This window comes from Ruditapes philippinarum, unplaced genomic scaffold (genome assembly GCF_026571515.1).
Source record: "Ruditapes philippinarum isolate M1 unplaced genomic scaffold, ASM2657151v2 ctg608_1_1_1_1, whole genome shotgun sequence".
Lineage (NCBI taxonomy): Eukaryota > Metazoa > Mollusca > Bivalvia > Venerida > Veneridae > Ruditapes > Ruditapes philippinarum.
The window spans coordinates 41,787-69,183 of NW_026859254.1; the positions used below are offsets into that span (position 1 = coordinate 41,787).

The 27,397-nt window shown below is 32.6% G+C and overlaps 2 protein-coding genes across 2 annotated transcripts in view; one reads left to right on the top strand and one right to left on the bottom strand.

Annotated features, from left to right (window-relative positions):
• The first annotated feature begins 366 nt into the window (after nt 1-366).
• On the top strand, nt 367-6,745 carry LOC132755818 (uncharacterized). The gene is made up of 3 exons (XM_060746734.1): nt 367-457; nt 3,002-3,810; nt 4,626-6,745. The coding sequence occupies exons 2-3, from the start codon at nt 3,072-3,074 to the stop codon at nt 5,960-5,962; spliced, it is 2,076 nt and encodes a 691-aa protein (XP_060602717.1). The 5' UTR covers nt 367-457; nt 3,002-3,071; the 3' UTR covers nt 5,963-6,745.
• The window catches only part of LOC132755817 (deleted in malignant brain tumors 1 protein-like), a 39,519-nt gene continuing 18,405 nt past the window's right edge, over nt 6,284-27,397 (bottom strand). The window contains exons 11-24 of the mRNA XM_060746733.1: nt 14,122-14,294; nt 13,600-13,744; nt 13,139-13,323; nt 12,211-12,361; nt 11,698-11,864; nt 11,241-11,388; nt 10,806-10,957; nt 10,160-10,326; nt 9,170-9,311; nt 8,647-8,849; nt 8,179-8,271; nt 7,518-7,701; nt 6,863-6,992; nt 6,284-6,566 (exon numbers count right to left, since the gene is read on the bottom strand). Coding sequence (XP_060602716.1) covers nt 6,284-6,566; nt 6,863-6,992; nt 7,518-7,701; nt 8,179-8,271; nt 8,647-8,849; nt 9,170-9,311; nt 10,160-10,326; nt 10,806-10,957; nt 11,241-11,388; nt 11,698-11,864; nt 12,211-12,361; nt 13,139-13,323; nt 13,600-13,744; nt 14,122-14,294 — 2,323 coding nt within the window. The remainder of the gene's footprint in view (nt 6,567-6,862; nt 6,993-7,517; nt 7,702-8,178; nt 8,272-8,646; nt 8,850-9,169; nt 9,312-10,159; nt 10,327-10,805; nt 10,958-11,240; nt 11,389-11,697; nt 11,865-12,210; nt 12,362-13,138; nt 13,324-13,599; nt 13,745-14,121; nt 14,295-27,397) is intronic.

Below are 27,397 nucleotides of genomic sequence, written 5' to 3' on the forward strand. Positions count from 1 at the left end.
TATTTTCTGACCGTCCCTAGTATACATTATGCAACGTATTTTCATTATCTAACTATTATCTAATTCAACTTATTTCACCTCATAACATGATAATGTGCATTTGTACATCTATTTTTATATCAATGAATAAACATCATGTTAAAAGTTGATTTTAACACGATGTTATGTATTAAAATGGTTCAGTTAATTCGAGCACAAACTTGCTTACATGTCTTATTTTTATGGTTGGGTTTGCCTTGTCCTGCTTTTCTTTGTAGTCCTGCTGGGCTCCTTGCCGGGTCGTGTGGAGGTTGCGTTTATTTAACGCAGCCCCTTGTTGATCTTACTTTCCATATTTCAAAACAAAGATACTGTACGTACCAGTTTTGTGTATTTATATTGCGTTCAAGGACCTCATTCGAAGTTTGACAAAACATAACTTAACAGGAATACTTATAGGAATACTTATAGTCAGACAGTACGTACTAAAATCGTCTATACAATATGTAATACGTACCGCGATATTGGTAAACTGTTTTATTTATAAATGAATATCAGTAGAGGTTTACGAAATGTTAACGTATTGAACGTAGAATATTTTATGTAGATCATATCTATTTAAAGACATGAATAATAATATCATGTGATTTGTATTGTTTTTTTTTACATGTACAGTATTGATAAGCAGTATAGATCTCAAGGTAAGTTAATGTTACAATAATGGTGAAATTTCAACAGTTTAGTATATGTATATACTTTCGTATTGAATTAATTAAATCATATTTTCATCTTTTCAAATACATGTGTATTGGTATTTGAATATATCTTAGTTACTTGTATAGATTATAATTACTTTCTGTTTGGATGATTTGATGTAATATCGAAACTACGAGTGTGGAAATGGCAATTTATCATAAATAATACTTTTAATTAAATAAAAGCTTGTTGTAAGTACATACATACATACATACATACATACATACATACATACATACATACATACATACATATATATGGAGCTCGCAAAACGTAATACAATTTCATATACATGTAGTAACTGAAATAAAATAAAATTAGTGACTCATTATGACGTAAAATACATCATACATTTAATTACTAGTGAGCCATTGAATATGATGTGATATTCACCAGTAAAATGTTATATTGATCTACGACTGTGAAGCTAAATTGTAACAAGTCAGCATGCTTCAATAGTCTTTCCTTTTCAAAAGGGCTCAAAAAGGCCTAATATTCTTCTTTTTTACAAACTTTTTACAAATTATTGTGTATGTTATGATACAACGATAGTTGTTAAGTATGTATAGTTTATTTATAATAAACACACCAACGCCTGATTCAACTATATATTTAAAATATTAGTCGATAAAGGATATGTTTGTAGTAAGAACATTTTTTGTTAATAATAAACACCATATAACTAAACTTAAATATCAGGTTAAAAAAATGATCCCTCGGAAGCATTAAATCACCAATTTTTCTTGAAAATTGCAGACTAGGTTTGATTGAGTTTGTACATGAGGGATTATGAAAGAGTGCAATATTCCTCACGCCCCCTAGTAACGGCTTGAGCGGTTCTCAATTCTCAAACTTAAAAGTTCTGGACTCAATGATCCCGAATGGCCAGAAAAATATAACAACACTGAAGTGAAGTACGTAAAGTATTTTTTTATCCAAAATATCGGATTAAATGTGAATGTTTGTTTGAAGTTTAAAGTTTTATTTTTGAGACAAATATAATGATTCTAATGATAATATAGTGATTTTCATTGACAGACTCTGCTACCAGTAACTGCTACCATTTTTAGCAAAACTGTTTTGTTTTCCAATCAAATTATTCTTTTCGTGGCAGAGTATGTTTGTTTGTTTTTTAAGCCGATTTTAAATACAACTGTAAATTTTGGTCATATCTTGTCGGTCGAGTCACCACACTGGCTTTCCTGGATAACTATCTAGTAATAACGAATTTCCCAGCAAGTGCCCTCCTACTAATGTCATGATTTCTGAATTATCGTCGAGGAAAACTGATTATTAGACCCAATGTCCGAGATACGCTTTCACGTCAAAATTACGCCAGCGGCGTCTCCATTATTAAGCTGATGCGCCTCCTACTGAGACAAACGGGTGGACTTAGATAGCGGGATGAGAAACATACAATCATATTTCAGCCCTAGTCGCAGTTGTAGTATCAAGTCTGTCATAAATGAAGCTGTACATTAATTTCTAAAACAGTTTCATTTTTCGACCTAATCTCATCATTCGTGCACTGTATACGTATCAAACGTTGACCTCAAATTAAAAAAAAGAAATGTGATTATAGATTCTAAAATCTAACTCAGAAGTGGTGTAAATTGTCCTTAGCTGCATTACACATTGGTACAACCAAACAATAGAAAAAAATCTGGAAACGAAGTGATCCCTCGAACGCATGAGAAAGTCTCTAAATCAAGAAAAAAGGGAAATGTGTCTACATGATAAAGGCGTTTCTAGCTTTCTCTCTCATTTCAGTCTCATGGTTGTGTTTCCATTTAATGAAATTTATTCCATTAGTAACCATTATTTAGAAATGATCAAGTAATAATTAATTAGAAATAATAATCCCACGAAAAATAAAATGTGAACATCAGAAGTCGCAAAACACGTACAACGCTACTAAATTGAAATGTTTATGGCTTAGCTTGACTGGCATTGCTTATGGCGGAGGTCACTGGGTAATGCACTAAGTATGTGAAAAACCCCTAACACAGACTTAAAGTAAGCGATGTTAAGCGGCGAGAGAATGTTGTACATTTCATCATCTCTTGAACAGACACAATACAACCATATCTGCATTTCCACCTTTTACTTTTTTAATGTTCTTAAGAGATTTTACTTTTTCCAATTAAAGCAGAAGTCAACACAAATAATTATGTAAATAAATTAAGAAACAGCCTAATATGTGTTCAGACGGCAGTGATCTTACAGCCCAGGCTTTTAAAACGCTTTAATAAATTCATCATTTCAGTAACAGCGAGCATAAAGGATTCAGAATATACACACGTGAAAGATATATTGGATATTTGAATTGTAAAGAAATGGATCTTTCAAGACCTCTTGGTGGGATATGCAAAGCTCTGTCGTTAATTATACAGCATCACGAGCCCACTGGAACGACGTTCGAATTAATTCGATCTAAATTCATGCTGTACGTTGAAATGGTAAAGAAAACTTCCAAAGATGAAATGGAAATTGTTCAAACCGGAAGTTCCTATGATGATTTACATATGTGCAGAAATGTATCAACATACGACAAGAACGTGATCTTTTATCCCGCAACCGACTTTGATTTTATGATGGTATACAAAAAGTTTACTGTCAAGGATTTAACAGGCGAGGTCAAAGATGGTATGGATTACAATGGCAAGATCAGGATCGAAAAAATAGGATCGCACGATGCTTTCATTATGTTACCTTCAAAGCATCTGGGATATGTAAAACTTTTTGTTACAGAAAAAGGTCACACGATGCTGAAAGAAAAAGAATCTAAGCTTCTGAAGCACATTGACGAAGAGGGTTTCCTACTAAATGATGCCTTTTCGAAAGGTGTAGTGATGGACCAGGCAACGGAAGTTATTTATAGTAGACTCCCCGAGACAAAGTTCATAGCAAGTGGACCTGCTATATCGAATTATGAAAACGAGCATAGAGGTTACACATACGACTTTGTACATGCTTTTCCGTGTGCCACGTGGCCGGAAGTGGCTCACAGATGGAACAAACGCCCTCGAGATGCAAACTGGCCAAATGAGGCGATCCGAAATGATATGATCAAAGGTAAAACATTTTGATGTGTTTTTTTTCGTCATTTTTATTTTAACGGTGCATTGTTCTATTTTTTGTTTCTGTTTAAGCATTCTTACCCTGTCTGAACAATTGGGAGAGGGGCGGATCTGAAAATTATACTTTTTCTAGAACAGAAAATTGATTTGAATTATTATCAATCTAAAGACTGTTTGTAAATGGAATCGATTCTATAATATACCAGGTAATATATTCAATTTCATTCATTAGTTTTTTTTTAAATAGTATATCCTTTTTTGCCCGCCATGATAATTGCAAGGGGCATATAGAGTGTATGAGTTTGAAACATTGTCAGGCATGTACACCAAGATTAAGATTACAATTAGAGGTCAAATGTCAGCACTTAGAAAATCTTGTCCGGTCTGACTCTGTAATGCATCAAGGGATTTTATAGTCGGTTAACAAAAGCAGTTTCAATAATTGATGCTTTTATTTGTAAAAAAAACTGTTACTTATTTAAAGAAAAACTATTAAGCATGTTTTATGCTCCAGACTTAACCGAGAAACTTGTGCTCTGGCACTGTAATATTATAAATATTGTAAATATAAAAGCATCTGTTTTTATCAACAGCCATCTGTCCTCTTACTTTAAAAGGTCATTTTTGCAAAACAAGATTATGAAATACAAACTATGCTGTCCTGTCATAACTACTTACTCTTACTATTCGGCGTCCTTATAAAGAGAGGGCACCTGTGTCTTTCAGACAACTTTCTATAATAATAATGGATGATAATTCCTGGTTGTCGTGATGACAAAAAGGTTGAAAATGTCATTGTTTTGTTATTAGATGGTTGCGCAGTAGTACCTGTCGGGTTTTACACAAGTGAAGAGCAAGAAAAGGAATGGCGACTTTCATTCAACAGTTCAGAGAGGAAATTATCGATCCATTTAAACGAAAACCAGAAAATCTGCTACTGTATAGTGAAGCTTTTGGTCAAAACAAGTTTACAACCAGATGCTGTTTTGTCGTCATACATGGTTAAGAATATGATGTTCTGGTTCTGTGAGCAACAATACGGCTACGAAGGTTGGGAGGACGAACAGCTTGGAGACCGTATTCTACAACTGATTTCGTACATCTGTACAGCTTTAGAGCATGGTAATATACCTCACTATTTCCTCCCATACAACAATATGATATTTCATAAGGAAAAGGAAAACGTTACGAATACGTTGAAAGAAATGCAAAAACTCAGAGAGTTACCATTCAAAGCATTGGCAAATGTTTGTATGAAAATGCAGCTGTTTGCAATAGGAAAGGACAAACCGGGTTTGTTTACAACAGGGGGTGAACTACAGCTTATGTTGACATTGTTCACAAGTTCTGTACAACTGCTTAATGAACTTGGATTAATGAATTATGATGCTCCTAAGTTTGCTTTGAAGTGTTTCAGTGCAATTATTGAACTCAACACATCGGTGAAACCTTTTATCCGACAAAGTTCTAATCTGTTTGGTTCAACAAGCATACCACAGCTTCTTAAGCCGACAGCAATCCAGTATATGCAGAATGGACAGATTGAGCGATCACTGGCATTCTTTCAGATAATGCTCGATGCAGACAAGTGCTTCGTGATCGAACACTATCCAGAAACATTGTCAAATATTGCGTGTTTAACTGCAGCAAAGATAGATTTTGAAGAAGACAAAACCAGAAAGGAAGAATTATCTACAAAGGCAAATGAATATTTTCAACAGGCACTGCAGTGCATCTCCGATTCTCCTACACTGCATTTTGCGTATGGCAGTTTTTTGATAGACCAAAAAATAACCCTAAGACGTGCTGAAGAACAATTTGTTAAAGCTGTTTCTATAAGTAAGAAAAGGGAAGATGACGATGCGTTGGTTCAAATTACGTTGCCAGGGAAACAAAATGTTTCAACTGGATTGTCATACATCCCGGGAAAGGCGGTTGCATTCTACAACCTCATTGATACATTGGCCGATCTTGATGACGTGTACAAAGCTCGTATGATGGCCAAAGAGTTTGAAGAATATGTTTCAACACTGGAGATAAAACACAGAAAAAATGCCTTGCAACTATGTTCTTTCTCCTTCAGAAGGATACGCTTACACATTAAGGCTTCATTATTAATGAAAGATGCCATGAAATACAAAGACTAAAGACAGCGATCAACGGAGTTACACTAGAATGATATTTTTCATAGATGAAAATAAATTATTACTGTATTTGAAACTGGCAGAAAATTATATGCTTGATAAAACCTAATAATCTCATTCCAATGAAGGTCATAATTATATCGATCATTTTATTGGCATAATTTTGGACGTTTCTTTAAAAGGAATATTGTTTATTTGTAGAAATATCTTTGAATATTCTGCGTCGATTTGCATTTATTTTTGTCAAAGGATGACAGGAAAATCGGAATCAAACATTGTGTAATGTTTCAATATAACACCTCATTCAAACTTGTGAATGATGCTTTAAAGTTTAAAAAGCTTGATGTATCCATATTTGCCAAAGTTCAACAGTCGCTTGAAGTGGTCAGTGTAGTACTCCAAAGACCAAAGAGAACGTCCAACCAGTGCCGGTGAGCCATGGCAAACTTGTGTACATCTCTCACTTGTGTCCGTAGTCTTGCAGAACGTCGAGTTACAGAATATATACACGCTGTTATGACTTTTCGGAAATTCGAAAGCGTTAAACACAAAACGAGTTTCGTGTGTCCCTTGAGAGAGAATATGCGTATCTGGGTCAGTCACACACCTAGAAAGAAAGTAAATGAGTTTTACTTACATTCGAGTTTTAGGTCAACATAGCCATATTATTAAAATAATTTCATTTTTGTTTTATTTTGACATTCTTCAAATTATGTTATGTTATGCTTTAAAACATGTATATGTATCAGGTCAAACATAAATTGGGACATGTACCATTTACAATTTTGCAATGTTGAGCGCTTTTAAATTTTTCCATTTTATGTTGTTTTTTTAAATTTCTTTGGCCCAAATTATTTAGCTATACAGTACAGGGTCACGAATAATTGATTTTGATTTGGTTACCCGTTTTCTATTAATGGATACGTCAGTGTTGCATCAGCATTTGGATCCGGCTTTGTGTAACATGTATGAAGTCGCATCTTCACCTGCACATCGTCAGAGTTCATCTTCACCGAGACGTACACGTTATCACCTTACGAGTATAAACAATAAACACATTATGTTCACAAATTATATATAAGACGCAAAACAAATAATCTTTAAATTCATATTCAGTTATAAATAAATTAATACAACGATTCTTGATTAGCTATAATTTATGCCTTCCTGGACGATTTTGAATGTTTTGCTTATGAACACTTGTATATAAAGTAGCACTAATATTGTGCATTTTGTTTCTAAACGAGAAAAAGTTCGTAATGTTCGTATGGGATAGGAGCTAGTCATTGCAATGTTTTTCACCTAAAGTGTAAGCGGCATTCAGAAATATATATATTTGTTTCTTAAATCATCATCTTAAAATATAAAAAACATCGTCATCATTAACATAATAATAATAATAATAATAATAATAATAATAATAGAAATAATGATGATGATAATAATGACAATAATAATGACAATGATAATAATAATTCTCATCATTATTTCAAACTTGCATGTGATTCTAAATTTATCATTATCGTCGTAACCATTACTATCCATTTTTTGTCCTCACCTGTTTTTAACGAAATTGGATTTCCAAAGATTTGCTGGTAGAATGTTCCATCAGAGAAGAAAAAAACATCCGACTTATAGTGAGAAGACGAACTGACATGCTGGTTCTCATTTATAATTGTACGGTTGGGTTTGAAGTTATTAGAAACCTCCTCCACTCTTGACACATCGCATTGAACAGCAACCTTTACATTAAAAACAATATAAAATTGTACAAAAACAAACTAATTTTTAGAATGTATAAGATTAAGGAAAATGATAAATGCGTATTCAACTCATTTTGTTATATTATACTGAAAACAAACAAAAGTATCCAACGAGGAGATCTTTAACGTAACATATTTGCACTGAAATTTAGTTAGATAATGGAAAAAAAGTCTTTGTATCTTTTGCGTCATGTTCATTTGAATGGAATTGAAACAGCACAGGAGAACTGTTCATAAACAGAATAAAACAATCCTATTGCTAATTTAGTTAGGGGTTTCAGCCGTTTGACAATTATTCGTGCATGCGGGGTTTGGTTAAAAAGAATTATACGAACATAGCTCTTTCATACATGCAGTTTGGAATATTTTTTTCAATAACCAATCAAAAAGTTTGTACATTTCGGGAAGCTAGACACTTTAGTTAACAACTACCAAAGGGAGAAAAATCTTACTTACCTTCCATCTATATCCACGGACGATGACAGGAAATGGCGTTCTTGACTCTGGGTATACCAAATGATTGAAATACATCAAGGTCTCATTGTTAGACTATAAAATATGAGAAAATAGAGAATTGTGTTATTCAAAGTGGTTCTTACAAATATACAAAACTCATAATTCGATATTGTATTGAAAGATTTTGTCATCGCATTTGGAAACAAGCGGTCTTCTATTTAATCGCAATAATTATGTAAATATGGACATGGGCTTTTTCGAAAATAAAATATTCTGTTCGAAAAGACTTAAATGTATCCATGTTTTTACGCCAATTACAGTGTTTATATGAATGCTTTTCTGTTATGTAATTACTCAAATAAAAGACGAGAACAATGTTAACAACAATTCGTTTCAAATTTTTGCATAGAACAGTGATTATGAAAAATGTTATTAACAATGTCCCTTCTACGCAATTTACATATGTACCTGTGTTGTTGTGGAACATTTTGTGTAGCTTTGCGTGAACACAACTAGATCTCCAAGGATTTCGCCAGTACAGAATTGTTCGGCGAGCTTAATTTGTGACACTCCAGTGTCTGGATAAAGATGTCTGAGGATGGTAGAGTTGACAGTGACATTCCAGCCCTTTGAAGCACATCCCATGTGAACAGCGTCTGTTATAGCTAATGCTGAAAATAGTTACAGCAATTGTCTGAACATTGCAAATAATGTACAAAGGCTATATTAAACTTGATCTGATTTTTTAAATGTTATATCAACATTGAAGATAAATAATAGCACATGACACTGCATTTGAAGCGTGAATCCAAAAAGGCATAACAACGTGACAAAACGCATGCTTTTATGACAAATGATTACTAAAAGAAAGATATTGCGTTGTTTGTCCTTCAATGGACTACGACATGTAAATGTTAATATAATGTGTATACTTGGCGAAATGATTACAGAAAGACCATTACATAACAAAAATAATAGAATCCAATCTTACGGCTCCATGATACATTGAATCCTTTCGCATTACTGGCATTGTTCGAATTAAATCGAATAATAAAACCATCTCTGGAAGCTAAGAAAGGAACGTCAACATTCGTGGTAAAATATCCGAGCTGTTTTCCGATGTCGTCTTTAACCTGAAAAGTAAGTATATTTATAAACATCTCATTTTATATTTGGTTGGGTTTATCGTCGCCTCAATACCTTTAAGGTCATAATGCGACATTCATGCTTTGCTGGTGATCCTAGGAAGATCTCAACTATTTTAGGGACGATAAGGTTCATGATGAGAACAACGGACGTTTTGTTATCTAGCTGGATAACTTCCTCGCATGAAAGAATCGAAAGTCACTGTCGGGATTCGATCCCATAGCTGTGAGGAGCAAGTTGTTGAATGTTAACGAAACTCTATTATAAAGCTAATCAATACAGTTCTAAAAGGCAATAATTGCTGCCAATATCTTGATTTTATTCTATGATTAAATCACACCAACACCGGTAAGTGATATGTCAACGGACAGTTTAGGTAATTCGGGCACCTGAGTAAAACCACCGATGTTCCGTAAGCTAGAACACCTTTCGACGATGAAGGCTGTCTTCTTTGAAAAATTCTTAACATTGTCATTTGTATTTAAAATGGATATAACATCGTACACTAAATCAAAACCTGACTTAAGTCTCGATTTTCCTTTGTCACAGGTATACACCATACTTGTGTCACACTACCTTGCGCGTAAACCGCACTGTCTTATATGTCAATGTCTGTTAAGTCACTATAATTTTTATCATTGCTGTTATTTTTTACAACAAAAAACTTAAAAAAACTGAAGTCAGAAAAGAAGACATAACTCTGTAGTATATTATCCAACTAATAATTATACGATATCATTAAACCAGAACACAAACACATACATGGTACTTCTTACTTTTCAACCACTGTTTTCTAGGACATTTCAAAATTTTCTCAAAATAAGTTTGGCCATACCTCGACAAAGTCACCGTCTCCAGCAAGATCAAGGTCGTGAAATTCAAGTTTGAGTGGAGTTCCTGGTTGTTTTTTAATAACAATTAGACAGTCGGTGTTAGGTTGATAGTTTGGATAACCTTGCGACAGAACATTGCCATGATCTGTATTGTAAGTTGTTACACAGTCTGGAATACATTGTTTTTCATCAAATGATATTTAAGTTAATGATCTCTATCGATGAGAAGGAGTTAAAAGTTTAAACTGCAAATACAAGCGAGTGGAGGCTGTTCAAACAGCCCAATGTACATCTCAAAACTGTTCATTAAGACAGGAAGGGAGAAAGTACGGGAGGTGCGAAAATTTGCATTTCCCTACCAGGGCACATATAAGACCAAAGAAAACAAAAAGTGCAGATTGAATGCCCCTAATACTCTAAAATATATTGAACGAGTTTTTGTTTATAAACTTTGCTTCAGCACAGGACCTTCTATTTTCGATTTATCTTTATATAGAAAGGAAAACTCGAAAATTTCTAATATAAGTCGAATAACATCATATTAAATTCACATATGAATCTAGCTTTTAGGATACGAAATGACTTTTAGTCCTATAATAATTATGTTTTCAAATTATCAAGAAAATTATACCAATATGAAATACAAACCAAAGCAATTTACTGCAGCTTTCCTAGCACAGGTTGGCCCCGTCCGTATTGTGTCACACTGTAGCAGATGTGATTCCTTACCAGCACACGACACATTAGTGAATAATACAGGATTGCTTGAGGAGATCACAGAAACCTTTGGACTTGTATTACTAATAAATACAAATGTTGATGATATACGTGCAATGCCACTATACATGTATTTTATCTTTTCCTTCCTTTTATTTGTTGCGTGATATTATTTTATATTAAAAATACTTAGATACACCTGTACTTTTCTTATTCCATTTTAAAATATACGAACAGATGTTATTCGTTCTGGATACAGAGAGATGGTGAATAAAATATCAAAACAACGCTAACAGTAAAATTATAGTTTAAATCAGGAAATATAACCTTTCAGGTACGAACTATTTAACCACCCATCGAACTTACTGATATCCAACCATCGAGCAAATCGTCTTTGCAGCATTCTTATCTATTGTGTCATAACAAACTGACCACTGCTTCAGTGTTCCATTTTCCAGCGTTTGAAAAATAACTTCGCCAGAGTATGTATTAGACAAGGTTGCATTGATTCCGCCTGATATAAGAAATACAAATAAGATTTTTTTTAAATAATAGTAAATATAGATTATTAACAGCGTTACTGGTGACAAACATGATAATAATGAAAACAATAACAAAGAAAAGAAATAATGTGATGGTGTTACTACTACTTCTATTAATAATAACAATATTATTGTCAACAACATAGATATGATAAAGATGGTTTAAGACAATAATGGTGTTAAGGTTGACAATGACCAGACGAATGACTGTGTCATAATGATGATGATAAGATAATAAATTGTCATTAAAATGATCGGTCGTATGAAGATTATATTAATACCTGAGCAATCAATCCCGACAGCTTTTGAATTTGTTCGTTCACAATCGCTTACATTGAAATCTGCTGTACACAGTCCAATGTTCTGATCTGACGGATTGCAAGTTAATGACTTAATATGCATTGGTGATAGACCGCGCCCTGTTCCAAAACTTGACGCATCCGAGCTCCTATTGTGTTTTTAAAAAAAAAAAGAAACTGTTGAAAAACAATCTTACAAATTCAGTATGTACTAGTATATTATTTTGTCCAAAGTAACAAGAGGCATTGTTTTGCATAATATTGCTTTGTAAATAACCAGTAACAAGGAGTAGAGTGTTGAAGAAAATGCTTTTAAACTAACAGGAAATGTATAAAAGTTAAACTAATTTTATAAGCCAATTGGTTTTGGTACTGGTATTAGTACTGAAATAAAAATAAATGTCCATTTCGGCAAAAATAAGTATGTTTTAAGGTCACTTTGTCATTATCTTGTAAATGAATACATGTCTAAACTAGATAATTGCATATACATACAAATATTTAAATCCCATTGATTCACACGCTCTCAATGCATTGGAAGGATCCCAGGAATCATAACAAAAACTTCCCCACGCATTATTAGACTTAACTTCAAGTCTCCCTAGCCATGGCCCGGGACCGTCTACAATTCGCACGTTAGAATGATCTGTATGAAATCAGAAAGAATAATCCTACAAAAATATTCTTAGAACCAAATGAATCAAATCAATTCGATCTTATTGCAATATTGATAAGGGGAGACTGTACGAAAACAATGAAAACAAAATTAAGTTGCTAAAAACCCGCACATTTGTATTATTGCTTATGAAAAATAATGGACCGTGCAAAATATATGCTGGCTTCTATGAAAGCTTCATAACCTCTGATCTCCTTTTAAAATTCTAACTTATTTAGTTCTGTCCATTTTTCTCTCGTTTAAAGCACACTCACTCTTTTACTTGCGGGGTCATACGCCATTATTTTAATCGAATTGCACTAACGTGTCACATTGAAGGTCCCATAACAATCGCCTTATAAACACATATGCGGAATTTACAATTTATAAATTAAACCATTTCATGTTACATGCTTAATACTGTTGAAGCCGGTGTAAGTTTGTGTAGACGGTAACTTACACTATACTTTCCAGTACAGTACATGACCAGGCTCTGTCAAAAGCGAGCATTTAACAATTTCAATTTTGTCGTTTTGGGCTTTATTAAGGGACCTGTTAGCTTTCTATTTTATAAGAAAAAATATTCTATGTCCCATATCATTTGTTTAAGAGTACAACTATTTTTTTTCTGAGAAATGTTTTCATGATGACCAAAATGACTGAAAATTAAACAAAGCCAAAATGGTTTAATGTCGCTACAAAATATCTATACATGAATAATAACTGTTTATCATTACTGATAAAAGAAACATTTTGAAAGCTGCTTACCAGCAGAAACTGGTTTACATTCAACGCCTACACTATTTGAGACAGAGCATGTTGAACTTTTGAATAACTTGTCCATTCTGCACATCTCAAAACTACCTTCACTGCCATCACATTTTGGTCTTACAAGATAAGTTGTTCTACCCTTTCCATATGTAGAGTTGTAGCTTACGACAGGATCTGTGTTCCTGAGATATATAGAAGATACTTTATATATCATGGTTGTTATTATAATAACATCATTTTGATTACAGTTTGCTTCATATTATACAAAGCAGTTCACATTAAGTGTTATTCTATTTAAGTATTTTACATGCTCTAAATTAATTATAACAGCAACATTATAAAAAAAATGTTTGCCCAATAATTTTGAATTTATTTCTTAGACATCCGCCTTAAAAGTAGCTATAAGTAATTGAAACGCAATACAATATTAGCTTATGATATTAAAAATGTATGAATACCAGTATCCGATTTCCCTACATATGACTCTAGCATCGCTTTTGTTCCAACCGTCATCACAATACGAATACCATGTTCCAGACTCGAGAAATTCCACACGACCTTGCGACTTTGATCGTCCATCTGCTAGTCTTTTTTGTAATGGATCTTCAATAGAAAGCGTTATTTATAATGTAAAATTCTGCATAGGCCGAAGTTTGAAAACAGTCTGGAAACATTGACGGTATCTTGCATAAATTACTGACGTGCATCAAACGAGATCATTAGCATACTAAATTGATTAGAACATGTAGAAATAATTGCTTATCATTTTAAAGTCATTGCTGTGTTTACAGAAAATAAATGGTAGCTACTTCAACATGCAGACAAACGATTTCGAAGGTCAAAACTTTATATGACATTTGTATCACTTTAACACACATATGTGTGTCTTACCATGATCATGAAATCAAATCTTATCGTTTTTAATCCAGGAAAGCGACTCAACCCAATACAAGAATAGTTAATTTAATTGATTTCCTTACAGTCACATATTACCCCAGCATCATTGGAATGGTCACAATTAACACCACTCGACCACGACATAGAACAGTTCGAAATGTCTGCCTCATTTCCTGTACATTGTACGTCCGACAACCAAACACGTCCATTGCCTCTTCCAAATAATGACCCGGATACCGCTTTTGCTGTTACTTGACTAAAATAGCAAAGAAAGGATTATAACAATAATACAGAAATAGTAATTGAAAATACTAATGACCCACAGACTCATTCAGATGAATTTAAAAAGATCATTATATGAGAGATCCTTATGAAGAAAGCAGTAGTTTAGTTTAATGTTAATACATGCATTAGATACAATAAGTATAATTTGTTATGACAATGTTATTATACTTTATATATAAATACCTCTCAAAGGGATATGAAGACAGCATTTTGCAAATAACAACAGCGTCATTATCATCCCAATTTGTATCACAAACTGAGCCCCATTGTCCATTATGTAACACTTCTATACGACCAATACCTTTATGTGGACCATCAGCAAGACGCACTTGTATTCCATCTTAATCAAATCGGAAATAGACCCAACAAAATAAGTTAAGAGCACAACAAACAAGTGGTCATTATACATTATTGAATTGAAGGAAGCTTAAAATTCTACATAGTTTCGGATAGTGATTCGGTTAATATAGGTAAAAAGCACAACAATCAAAAATACGGAGTCCACGAAGCTCATCATCACCGACAACGTCCAGTAGCCAGTTAATATAGATTATTTCACAAAAGTAACCTTTGAATATCTATCATTTTCACCATTAAAACATAATTATTTGATATATTGCACTTAAATAATAAAAATTTCTGCCAAAATATAAAAAATATTGTTGCGAAATTTAGCGGTCATTATGCATTATTGAACTTGCACGAAGCTTAAAAATATATATTCGACTCTGATAGCGTTTCGGGCAATATAGATTAACAGCTGTGTACTCATCCAATAGAATTCATTAATGTTCTCAACAATTTATAATACCCTCATCATAATTCGGAAAAATACAAATAATACAAAACAATTAATCGTTACATAGTGAATTGTTTATATTGTGAATATATTGAATAACTTCACGTCAATAAGTCTTTAACTATTGATACAATTTACTTACCGCACTTTATACCAACGGCGTTCGAAACCGAGCACGTGGTCTGGAAAGAAGATACGCATTGACTAATGTCCTTTTCATTTCCGACACATTTCACTTTATCAAGAACACCAGCTTTAGTGTCGCCAAAGTAATTGGACTGATATACGTAATGTTTCACGTCACTGAAAGATAAGGATTTTAACTCGATTTCACAACATCAACTTGAGCAAGCATGGCTTCACAAAAACCGTTTTGTATTAATGACGTTGTAGGATATGATCCGAAATCGAATGAAATTTTCTTCGCATAAACTTTTATTATATATTATGCAACATAACAAAGTGAAACAAAATCATTTATTGTATGTTTCAAATATTGTTTATTACATGATAACAGCATTGTATTGGTAACAAACATTTTTTTACTTACGCTGTCGTGCAAAATACATGTTAATTTGTTCATATGTACAGTGCCATACCTTTGTAGGGAATAAGACAGGCAGGTGCACATTTACACCTATAGTCTTGACGCTGCAGATTTATAAAAACAAAAGACACCTGTTTCTCACATAATATCTTGGAAAAAAAACAAACAAAAGAGCATAAAAATATTACGTTAAATTGTATCCGAGCATGTTACATACAACACGTGCTTCGTTCTGTCCAAAGTCTGGATCACAAACTGTTCGCCAACTTCCCTCGTAATTTATTTCCAATGTTCCATCCCAATCTCCCGATCCACCGAAAAGGCGAACTTGTGTAGCCTCTGTCAAATTTAAACTCATGTGTTAAGTAAACTTCATATGATGATTATGAACTGTTCAAAAGTGGCTCATTTTGGAATTTTTGTGTGAGATGAAATAAAATTCAAAATGAACATGTGATTAATCACATACCCGTTCCAATTTTGCTACTACGTAATAATGGTATTGCACGGTCGTGCATATAGTTGACGTGCCGATATTTGCGATATAAAAAGATAGCGTAAAGACGCGCAAAATGTAAGCGTTGCGCAAAAGGTGCGTCAATGCAAAAATGATTCTTTCGCACTTTAAACAGTCTTTATTTTGGGTATGTGATTAAACAAATTATTATCTGTGAAGGTTTATTACCGAATTTATTGAACTCAAAAAAAATTTTCTCGCAAGAGGCTCGCATAATATAATTTTATTCAACTCGTACAATTCATTCAGTATTTGTCCTTAACTCATTCAACAACTTCTGTAAATTGTTTGACCGGTTTTATTTATTACTTATTTAATTATATATAGTTATAATCTAGCGGGTCAACACTACATAGACAAAATGGAAACTTTACAAATCGTTTGACGCGAAAAAATTATAAATACCGCAAGCACAATTTGATTGAGGTTGTTCAGAGAAACATTGGCAATTAAGGTTTCCTTTTATTAATATATATTTGATAATAATCTTATGAAATAATGAAACATGTTATTGAATGTAAGAAATAAATTTGAAATGCCTGAAAAAAATCATTTTAATATACACACTTACGGCATTTTATTGATACGTCATTTGTATGGCTACAAGTGTGATTATCCCAGCTTCCATGACTACAATACTCAATATCTGCTTCACTACCAGAGCAGCCCAAGGTGTTCAACCAAACTGGCCCTTGTCCTCCTGTTACATTCCTATGTATGCTCAGGGCGCTTAATGGAAAGCAAAACTATACATGTACATTTTTATCAAATAATCAAAATTTCAGGCACCTAGAAGTAAAAGATTTTTAAATATATATACACTTTTTCGGATATAGATTTTACCAAAAAATTATATAACTAGGAAATTAGCATTCATTGTGCAAACATAATTTCCCATTACTATTTACTAATTGCCACCCGATGTTTTGTGCATAACTCTTTATTTTAGAGAAAGAAGTAAACAAATGTGTCACTCTCATGTTGTTCAATTCCACAGACTTAAACGGATAAACCTATTCCTATTTAAAAGATCTATTATAAAAGTGACGAAATCTTCGTTGAATTATTATTTTAGTATTATTCGGAACAAAAGTATTTCTGAACATGTATTACAAATTATGGTTCCGATTCCAATACACATAAAATATTTTGCATCTTAAAATATAATATTAAAGTTTACTTTTTACTAAATCCAAGCATGTGACAAACAACATTGGCATCGTTTTGTGTAAAATGAGCCCCACATACTGTCCCCCAAACACCATTATGATGAATCTCTACTCGACCCTCTGACGGAAGTGTATTGCCTACTAGTCTTACAGATGTGTGGTCTATATTGTGAAAATATAAAGCAATATAAAGTTTATATAACATTACTGCACTTTTGTCACATAATTTGTCATTGGATAATCCTGATATTTATATAAACTATATACAAGGTTGCTGTCAATTTATGAAGTACTTAGTATTATGTTTTTGCTTCAATTTAAGGAAGTTAACTGCAACTTAAATAACATAAACCGTTATTTGCAATATCACCCTTGTCTCCGGCATGGGGTATAAATGCTCCTTATAAAAGGCCATATAACTTGTCAAAAATGTTATTAAATAATTTATTTGATAAGAACAGCATCACTATTACAATAACCTAAATCGAATTAAGTGCTAATTTCGTCGAACAAAAGATCAACACGTTAAAAGGTAACATTTGCGATTCGGACAAACTTCTTTTTGTTTTTTACGTTATGATCTTGCTATCTACATAGTATACTGCAAACATAAATTCTAAATAAGAAGAAATGACGGAACATAGTTCAATTTTCTGATACAAATAACGTTTATGAATTCCTCTAAATATTGTTTTTGTTTGTTTGTTTGTTTCTTTTGTTTGATACTTCAAATATGACACATAATATATCACTTTGTAAAACAGAAATTGTGGTAATAGCTTACTGCTACAAATTATTCCGACAGAGCTATTATGATTGCATGCTGTACTGTGTCCAAATGCTTGGGTGAATTTCCTGCAAAGTCTTATATGAGATTCCGTTCCAATACACCCCATACTCCCTGTCCATATTGTACCGTAATTTAACTGACCATATATAGATCCATCTACAACTACGCTATGAAATGATAAGAAAGTGAATGTATTTATTTGGAAAGTATTTACAGTAGAGTGTTAATCTGTATAATATATATAAAGCATATATCATTTCACAAATATCAATTGCAAACAATGACAAGATATTTTTGCTCTTTTTTGTCTAGTTGTGTTGTAAAATACTTCTTAAAATAATTATCTTTATCAAAGGAAATTCACCTACCCGGCTATGAAACCTCGCATTTTACAAACAACAGTTGCATCATTGTCTGTGAAAGAACTCCCTCTACAAAATACTCCCCAATTGCCATTATAACTAAGGTCCAAGACTCCATCGAAGTTACCTTGACCTCCAATTAATCGATGAGATATCATATCTGAAAATATGATATCAATATATAATATATCTCAAAAGTAGAAAACAAAACCAACAAAAACGATTTATGTTATATTATTCATATATCTAAAGAAGAACAAATTTCCCTTCTAGAAATAATGACTATTCCGTTGAATTGACATAGAAAACGATGACACAATAATCTGTACAGAAATTTCTTTTTATTTGGAGATTTAGATCTTAATGTTTAATAGTAATTTAACGACGTGAATATCAATAAAAGGAAACACATTTGTTGTTATCAAATTCTTATGTAAAACGCAACAGTCCATTCCCTTTTATTAAGTGAATTCATTTTAGAGTTGTAACACAACATATGGCAATTTTGAAGAGAAAGTTCTAATATGTGCAAAACTAGTTTTCCTGTATATGATCAACTTTGCGAATATATATTATTATCATAATTTACAACCAACTGCTAATTGTTCATGTGCCATGTAGAATCTAAATTCATTAAACCAAAAGATTAAGACAGAGTTGCTTTTTTACGAAGATGAATAATAATAACGCTAATTATGACAAAATAGCAATGTTCACTTTAATGTTAATTCCTGGTCTAAAACTTATTATAATTCTTCAAATTTCTGATTTAACAAATAGTTACACCCAAGGAATAATTAAAATAAATAAATAAATAAATAAATGAATAAATAAATAAATAAATAAATAGATAAATAAATAAATGCAAACAGAAACGATATTTCATTACAGCGTATTTAAGCGAACAGAATATCCTTTTTCTAACGCATGACATATACTTGCCAGTATTGCAATTGCTTCCTGTCCACCCGATTGGACATCTGCAATAATAGTTATAGCTACTTTGGTAGGTACAAGAGCCATGGTAACAATAAGTACAGCTTGACACATATCCTACAAAATATTGAAAGATATCAAGGAAATGAAAAATTCATGAATGACCTTCCCGTATATAGCATTACATAAATAACCACTCATACAATATGCAAACACAACACTCAATAGAAAACAACTTTCTTTACATTTTGCCTTTCCGTAAGACTCACATAGACCTGACTATGTATCAATACTTCTCATATGCTTGTGGATGAATATAGAAGTTTTCAAATATTCAAAGAAATAACATTTTTAGTTTAATAAACATATGATGTATCTGTGCTTAATTTTCAACCTAAATTTGTGTTGTACTAGAAAACTTGTGGTTCCTATATCATACAAGTTATTGTACATCTATTAATATTGACGAATATTCATACAAACCATTACAATGTACTTCAGAGAATTGAAAGCCCAAAACGGCAAACAACTGCAAAAGAAAAAAACAACAACATTTTGTTAATTTGTAGCATTGATTGAAAGCGTAGATAATATTTCGTAAATGATATAAGTTGTCATTTCATATACATATGATGGCGCAATACAGCAAAACTGTAGAGCTCTAGCTAAATATAACTTATGGGAGTTTATAATGCAGGTCTATTTGAAAGATAAGACCGTCATTTTGAGATTCATTAATCACATGAAATCGCATAGAATGAATAAGTATTTTTTTTATTTTGCTAACATTTTCCCGTGTTGCCAAAGAATGGCAAGTGACATTGACTATGACTGTATGTGATATAGATAAAAACAACAACGTCAATAAGCATGGCGCTAAATTTAGAAGTCTATTATTAGAAACCTATCGTAAATGGCTTGTCAGGATATATAGAATACAAGTCGACCAATCAAGAACAACGTTACGTGATTGAACCTCATGCATAAATTACAGATTAACCCAGTGCTCTTTTAGTTAAATATTCGTTTATCTTCGCTCTTTATGAATATTCACATACTTTTAAAAGGGGAATCAGTGTTGAAAACAGGAAAACAATCTTCTGTGTTTTCTTCCGCTCATTCAGGGCATGTTTGCATGACAAAGGGAAATGTAAAAATTTGAAAATTTACAATATATTTGGTCATATGAAAAAATACAGGACAAAAATTTCAGTGAATATCCAAGTTTATTCACCTTATGCATATTTTTGGGCTTTATTACTACTTGTCCATTTACACCATCTATACTAATTTATTGTTTGCAAATCACCAGCAAAGTTAAAATAAAATGACATTAATTTTCCAAAGTATCTATATAGCAAAATTTATACTTAGTTTGCTTTGTCTTCTTCTAGGCCATCATCTGGACAATTTTCTAATATTTTAAACAACTAAGTCTGAGCATAGCTGATTTTATTAAACGCCTTTCAAAACATCTAAAACGAGGCAATGTTGAACCAACATACATGTAAGTACTGTTTCCAGACAGGCGAATTACAAGTGAACGTATAATTTTGAAATAATTCAGGATAAATAAGTACATATTTATCTTTTTAGCAAATCTATATACATGTAGGTTATGAAATGTGTTGTAATAAAGAAGTGAAAAATACGTTATATTGCCAGCCAAAATATTTCCAGTATAAGAACACTGCTACCGGATGACTTCGACTTTTATAAACATGCTTAAGTTGAGTTTGACCGTATACAGCAATACACTTAACCCCCACCACAATGCTATTAATAGCCCAAAGGTATTCAGTATATTTTTTTTACTGTACTACATCCCACCCTTTAACAATATGCAAAACATTTGCTAACTTGCACAGTGCCGTAAATCAACTAAATGTACAACTTTATGTTTTCTTTTTTGAAATTGGAGAAAACAGGAATTAAACACCAATAAGGACACGTGTAATTTCTTTAAAAAATATTTAACAATCTTGTTAGACGCGTGTATATTTGAGTACCAAATATACTAGATAAGGTGTCAAAGATTTAAACAAATAAAAGCAGGAAAATCAATTATCTAATGTACTGACACAAATTTACATGTAATGCTTAAAAAGAAAGTAATATGAAAAACATATTTTGACAACTTACAAATAGTTTTCCCCAAGAAGCCATGTTATCGGTACTTTTTATGACGTTTTCTGTGCGCGCGCAGAAAAGTAGGTCGCGAAAAAGATAAGTCACATCTTATCATCTGAACTGCGCAGTACCGCAGTAGTGTCATTTCGAAATTATACTTAATTAACAGAGGTAACATTATACACTATCCTTATTCATTACATATTAACGACAAAATGTGGGAATAATAAATGCACTTTTTTAAACCCACTCATATTTTATGATTCACACTATTGTTCAAATAAAGAAACATAATTTGAAATCTTAAAAGGTATTTTAGACATTGGCATCACGAAATTTTACAAATAGATCCGAGTTTTCTTTTACATTACAAATACCCGTCTGTGATACAATCTATTGTGAAATGAAAACAAATTTACGAGTTAAACCATTCTGATACAGAATTATAACATATAGTGTTTGTAAACACGCTAAATCATTATCCCACAAAATACACAAAACAATTGCACTTATTCTCTCATCCGCCAGATTCCAGGTTTGTAGATCCTCAAAATTCTATCATTATGTATTTTTTTGGAACAATTCATAGCTCAATGTGTACACTATCAGAAATAATCACGATATAATCAATTGGAATTGGAATGAAAATATTCAGCATCAAAATCAGAAGCTGCATATTATTTCCTGAATAAATTGATAGACAGAAGTCAGAAGAAAACGTTCCTTATCAATGCATGTGTATGGAGACTTTTTAAAATGTAAATATACACGTATATATAAAATACATAATTAATATAGAACCATTATCAAAGACTTTGGTCTCAAATGAAAATTTGTTAAAACAGCTTTAATGGTCACTGTGCACTTAAGTTAACGTGGTATCTCAATTTGCTCGGCCACAGTAGGTACCGTACCCACTATTCTTGCATATCAGACTGGCGTTTCCGTGAGTTTAACCATGCGGAATTTCATCTGGCATGGGGGGGGGGGGGGTGCTAGATGAGGGCGGTGCCCGTAAAAATGGCGTCATTTTTCCCCCCCATGAAAGAAGTTTTAATTGTACGCCCGTTTTGTAAAAAAATTTGTTCGTTGTAATGGGTATTTAATTTTTCCCTTGAATTTAAAAAAAAAAAGATTTAAAAAAATAATGGAATTGGTAGAATTTTGGAAAAAATATTGAAATGTTTGGGGGTTTGGATTGGAATTTCCATCCCTTTGGTCACCCCGCCTATCGGGGGGTAATAAAGGGGAGGCCCCGTTACCCCCAAGGGGGGTCCCGGGCGGATATTCCCACAGGTATTATTTAAAAAAAAAATAAAAAAAAAAAAAATTACCGTTTTTTGCTTAATGGTTAACAGTTGTCAAAAATAAAATATTTAAAAATCTCTTACGTTTTTAGGGCCCCCAAAACTTTCCCGCTTTTTTACAAATTTTAAAAATTTAATTTTTGCTATTTAAAGGTACGGTTTTAACGGGAAAATTTCCCCAGTTTTTTCTCTTTATTACTTTTGGGAAAGGCCCGCAGCAAAATAGGTTATTGGGGGGATTAAGGTTGAGCATTTTCCGGAATGGAAGGAAGGGGAATTTTTAAGGGCCTGGTAGGGGAAAACTGGAACTTTTAAAAATTTTCCCCTTTGTAAAACGGTCTTCTCATGCATAGAAATTTCCCGGGTGTAATTTTTTGTAAAAGGGAAACCCCTTAAAAGACGGGGCCCCATATGAACGACTTGTGGGTCAGGTTAAACGAATTTGTTTTACTTGTTTTCCCCGTCTTTGTTTGCTTTGTTTAGCTTAGTTGACAGCACATGGCTGCCCCAATTTTTTAAAAAAGTTTTCGACGAGAATGTGGGTTTTCACTGCAAATATTTTGTTTTTCCAATGGTCGGGAAAGTGGGAAAAAACCTCGCCCATGAAAATCTTTTTTTCCCTAAATGGGTTTGGGCGGCCCTTTGGGTTTTTGGATTGGGAGGGAAATTTTTTTTTGGGGGGGAGTTATTATTAAATATTGGATGTGGAGAGTTAACTGTGTTAGATTAAAAAAAGGAAATTCTTTTCCAATTAATTTTTTAATTTGGGCTGAAGAGTTTCGGGGTAAAAATTTTTTAAATTTTTTCTATTATTTAAGGGAAAAAAATTTAAAAACTTTTTATACTTGTATTTTTTTTACCCAAATTTAGAAAAATACAATTGGAAAAAGTTTTAAATGTTTATCACCATTGAAAATGATCCATTAAAGGGTTTTTTTACGTTTTTAAAATATCCTATTTTTCCCCAAAATTCAAAAGTTTGTTTGAATGGTCAAAGTAGTTTTCCAAAAACCCAAGGGGGAAAGTCCCAACCCGTGCCGGCCCAGCCCTGGCCCAACCCCCTTACATTTCTCACTTGTTTTTCCCTAGTCTTGCCCCGAAAGTTGAGTTAAGAATTATGCTGTTATGACTTTTGGAAATTTTGAAAGCGTTAAAACAAAAGGGGGTTTTTGTGGTTTTAAAAGGGATATTTCGTATCTGGGTCAGTCAACCCTTAGAAATAAATTTAAAAGGGTGGGTTAACAAAATTAAGGTTTTATAGCGAGTGTGGCATTAAAAAAAGAAATTAAAAATAGTTTTTTGTTTTATTTTTTTTTTTACCATATACAAATTTTTTATAAAAAAGGCTGTCAAAAAAGAGTTTTACTCAAAGTGTTCTTTTTTTATTGAATTTTAAAAAGCCCCCCGTTTTAGGGGTAAATTTAAAAAATCCCAATACGGTTTTTAAAAAAATTTTTTCAAAAAATTTCAAAGCTTTGGTTTGATTGATTTTAACCTTTTTAAAATTTTTTTGGGGAAATTTTGGGTTAAAACAGATCTCAATCTTTTAATGTGGCTTATGATATGAAAAAAAATTGAATGTAAAGGTTTTGCGTCATTGATCCGATTGATTCCTGAAATAATTGGAAAAGCGGCAAATGATCCAGAGTAAATAACGTGATTTGATTACCCGTTTTCTATTAATGGATACGTCAGTGTTGCATCCGCATTTGGATCAGGCTTTGTGTAACATGTATGAAGTCGCATCTTCACCTGCACGTCGTCAGAGTTCATCTTCACTGAGACATATACGTTATCACCTTACAGATAAAGTAGTTCACACTTTAATTATGATCGTTATGAAATTTCTAAATAAACGTCTAACAAAATGTATTTAAAATGGTATTAAGTTATTAGTGCATGCAAATTTTGTAATAAGCTATCATTCTAAGACTTAACAAGCCAATAGAAAAATACAAAAACGAATTTCTTTAAAAATTTTTTTTTATTTGTTTTTTTTCGAAAACCGATTTTGTTTCGGGTTTTATATTTAGTAACATTGGTAATTCCCGGGGGGCAAAATTTAAACTAAAAGGGTTTCCGTACTTTAAAAATCCTTCCTTAAATTTTTTCCCCCAAGGGGACCCACTAGTGACCCCCCCATTTTTGAAATAACGTTTTGAAAAAATTTTTTTCAATCATAGAAATTTTTCTTTCCTAAGGGTGAAAACCCGGGAAAACCCAGATTAAATCGGGTGCCCTTTTTTGAGTTTTTCAGCTTAGTGATTGATAGCGTATGGGTGCCATTCCCAAAAAAAACTTTTTAAAAAGGAAAAGGGGGGGGGCCAACATTTTTTCGGGGAAAAAAAAATTTTCCCCAAATTTTTCCCCCCCCGGGGGGCCCACCCGCCGGGGCCCCTTCCCCCCCCCTTTCCCATTTTTTTTATCATCAAAACACAAAAAAAGGGCCCCTTAAACAAACAAAAAAATAATTAAATTTTATATATCGTCAAAAATAAATTTTATTTAATAAAAATAATTTAAAGATAAACATACTTATTAAAAATTTTTATCTTCTTACAAATGTTACTGAACCCGTTTTTTAAAGAAAAAGGTTTCCAAAGATTTGCTGGTGAAAGGGTTCCCTCAGTTTGGAAAGGGAAAATCCGACTTATAGTGGGGGAAAAAGAACTGACGTGGTTTTTGGGTTTTCATTTTTTAAATTTTACGGTTTTGGGGTTTTTAAGTTGTTGGAAAATTCCTTTTATTCTCGAAAACATTACATGGCCCAAAACCCTTTACTTTTGATACAAAATTTAAAAAATAAAATTCTTTAAAATTGGGGAGGGTTAAAATTTTGATGCTTTTTTTTAAAAAATATGGAAAATAAAAAATTTGGGGACCCCAAAAAAGGGAAAATTTTCCAAAGTGTTATCTTATTGGCAAAAAACAACAACAGTTAAACATCAAATAAAACAAAGAAAATTGTCATTTCAATATTTTTGTCGAGCTCGAGTGTGTGATGTGTGTAATTTCTTGAAATTAGAATATAAAAACAACGTTTTGACTTTTTTATTATTTCTTTAGACCACCATAATAAACCTGTATATGAATTAGTTCAATCATTCCGAGAAAAAAAAATCATTTTTATCTTTTCATTAAAATGGTAGAATGAACACCCAAATGAAATGGAAGAGAACTCTTACAAACCTTCCATCTGTATCCACGGACGATTACAGGAAATGGTGTTCTTGACTCTGGGTATACTAGATGATTGTAATACATTAATGTCTCGTTGTTGGACTGTAAAAGAAGAGAATTCATATTAGTTATAACAAGTTTGAGAATCAATAATTCGTTATCGTATTCATACGTTCTACTCAGGTGCCCACGTGTCTAATAGTTCACGAAGTGGCTCCTAAGATCTTTCTCCACCAGTAAAACTGGAAAGTCACCATATGACATTCACAGTGACTTAAAAACAAACAAAAAGAAACAAACCAAGTAATATAGCCTGTATGAAAATATCCAATCAAAATTATGTTGATACAACAAGTAATGGCAAAGGTCATGTGGCATATTTTCAGCTATAGTGTAGGAAGACCACACGTGCTCCATGTTAATAGACCTCAGGTGCTCCAGCTTAATAACAATCTCAACAACAATTCATTTATTAAGATGGATTGTGATATATCATATACCTGTGTTGTTGTTGAACATTTTGTATAGCTTTGCGTGAACACAACTAGATCTCCAAGAATTTCGCCAGAACAGAATTGTTCTGCAAGTTTAATTTGTGACACTCCAGTGTCTGGATAAAGATGTCTGAGGATGGTGGAGTTGACAGTCACATTCCACCCTTTCGAAGCACATCCCATGTGAAAAGCGTCAGTTATAACCAGCGCTGAAAATTGTTAAATAACATGTCTGCAAAATTTGAGTATGAAATTGTCTTTATTTCGAATTAGAAAATATTATTTCAATCGATTACTAAGTTTAACTCGAAAGGCATTAATATTAGTAATATGACGCTAAATATTGGTGTCCTTGCTACGTATTGCTGCCACTACTGATAATGCAGTACTTTGAATGAAGTATTGTCCATATTCTAAATATTAAGCTACTAAAAAGAATCAGCAGTATGGAGCAAGCATACAGTTTCGATGTGTTCGTTTCATGCTGGCAAAGGATCAGTTTACACACAATTAAAAGACTGTTTTTTAAATTAAAGGGGATATTTGAGCTTCTATACATCTATAGTTGCTAAATTCAAAGTTTCGGTTGCTAGTTTTGTGTGTTAGTCAAAATAGGTTTGAGAGGTGTTCAGCAAGACCAACGGATTATTCATGGAACAGGATTGCTTCTTTTACATGTTTTTTCAGAGTGTACATGTATTGTGTTCGAAAAGAAAACATCGATGCAGTGTATAATACATACACATGCCTAACTTTAAAATGAATGGGGAATTTTGCTCCTTTTGAAATGCTTTTAGGTAAAACGAGGAAAACCTAAGGTTTGTCAAGCAGAAAAGTGGAGGT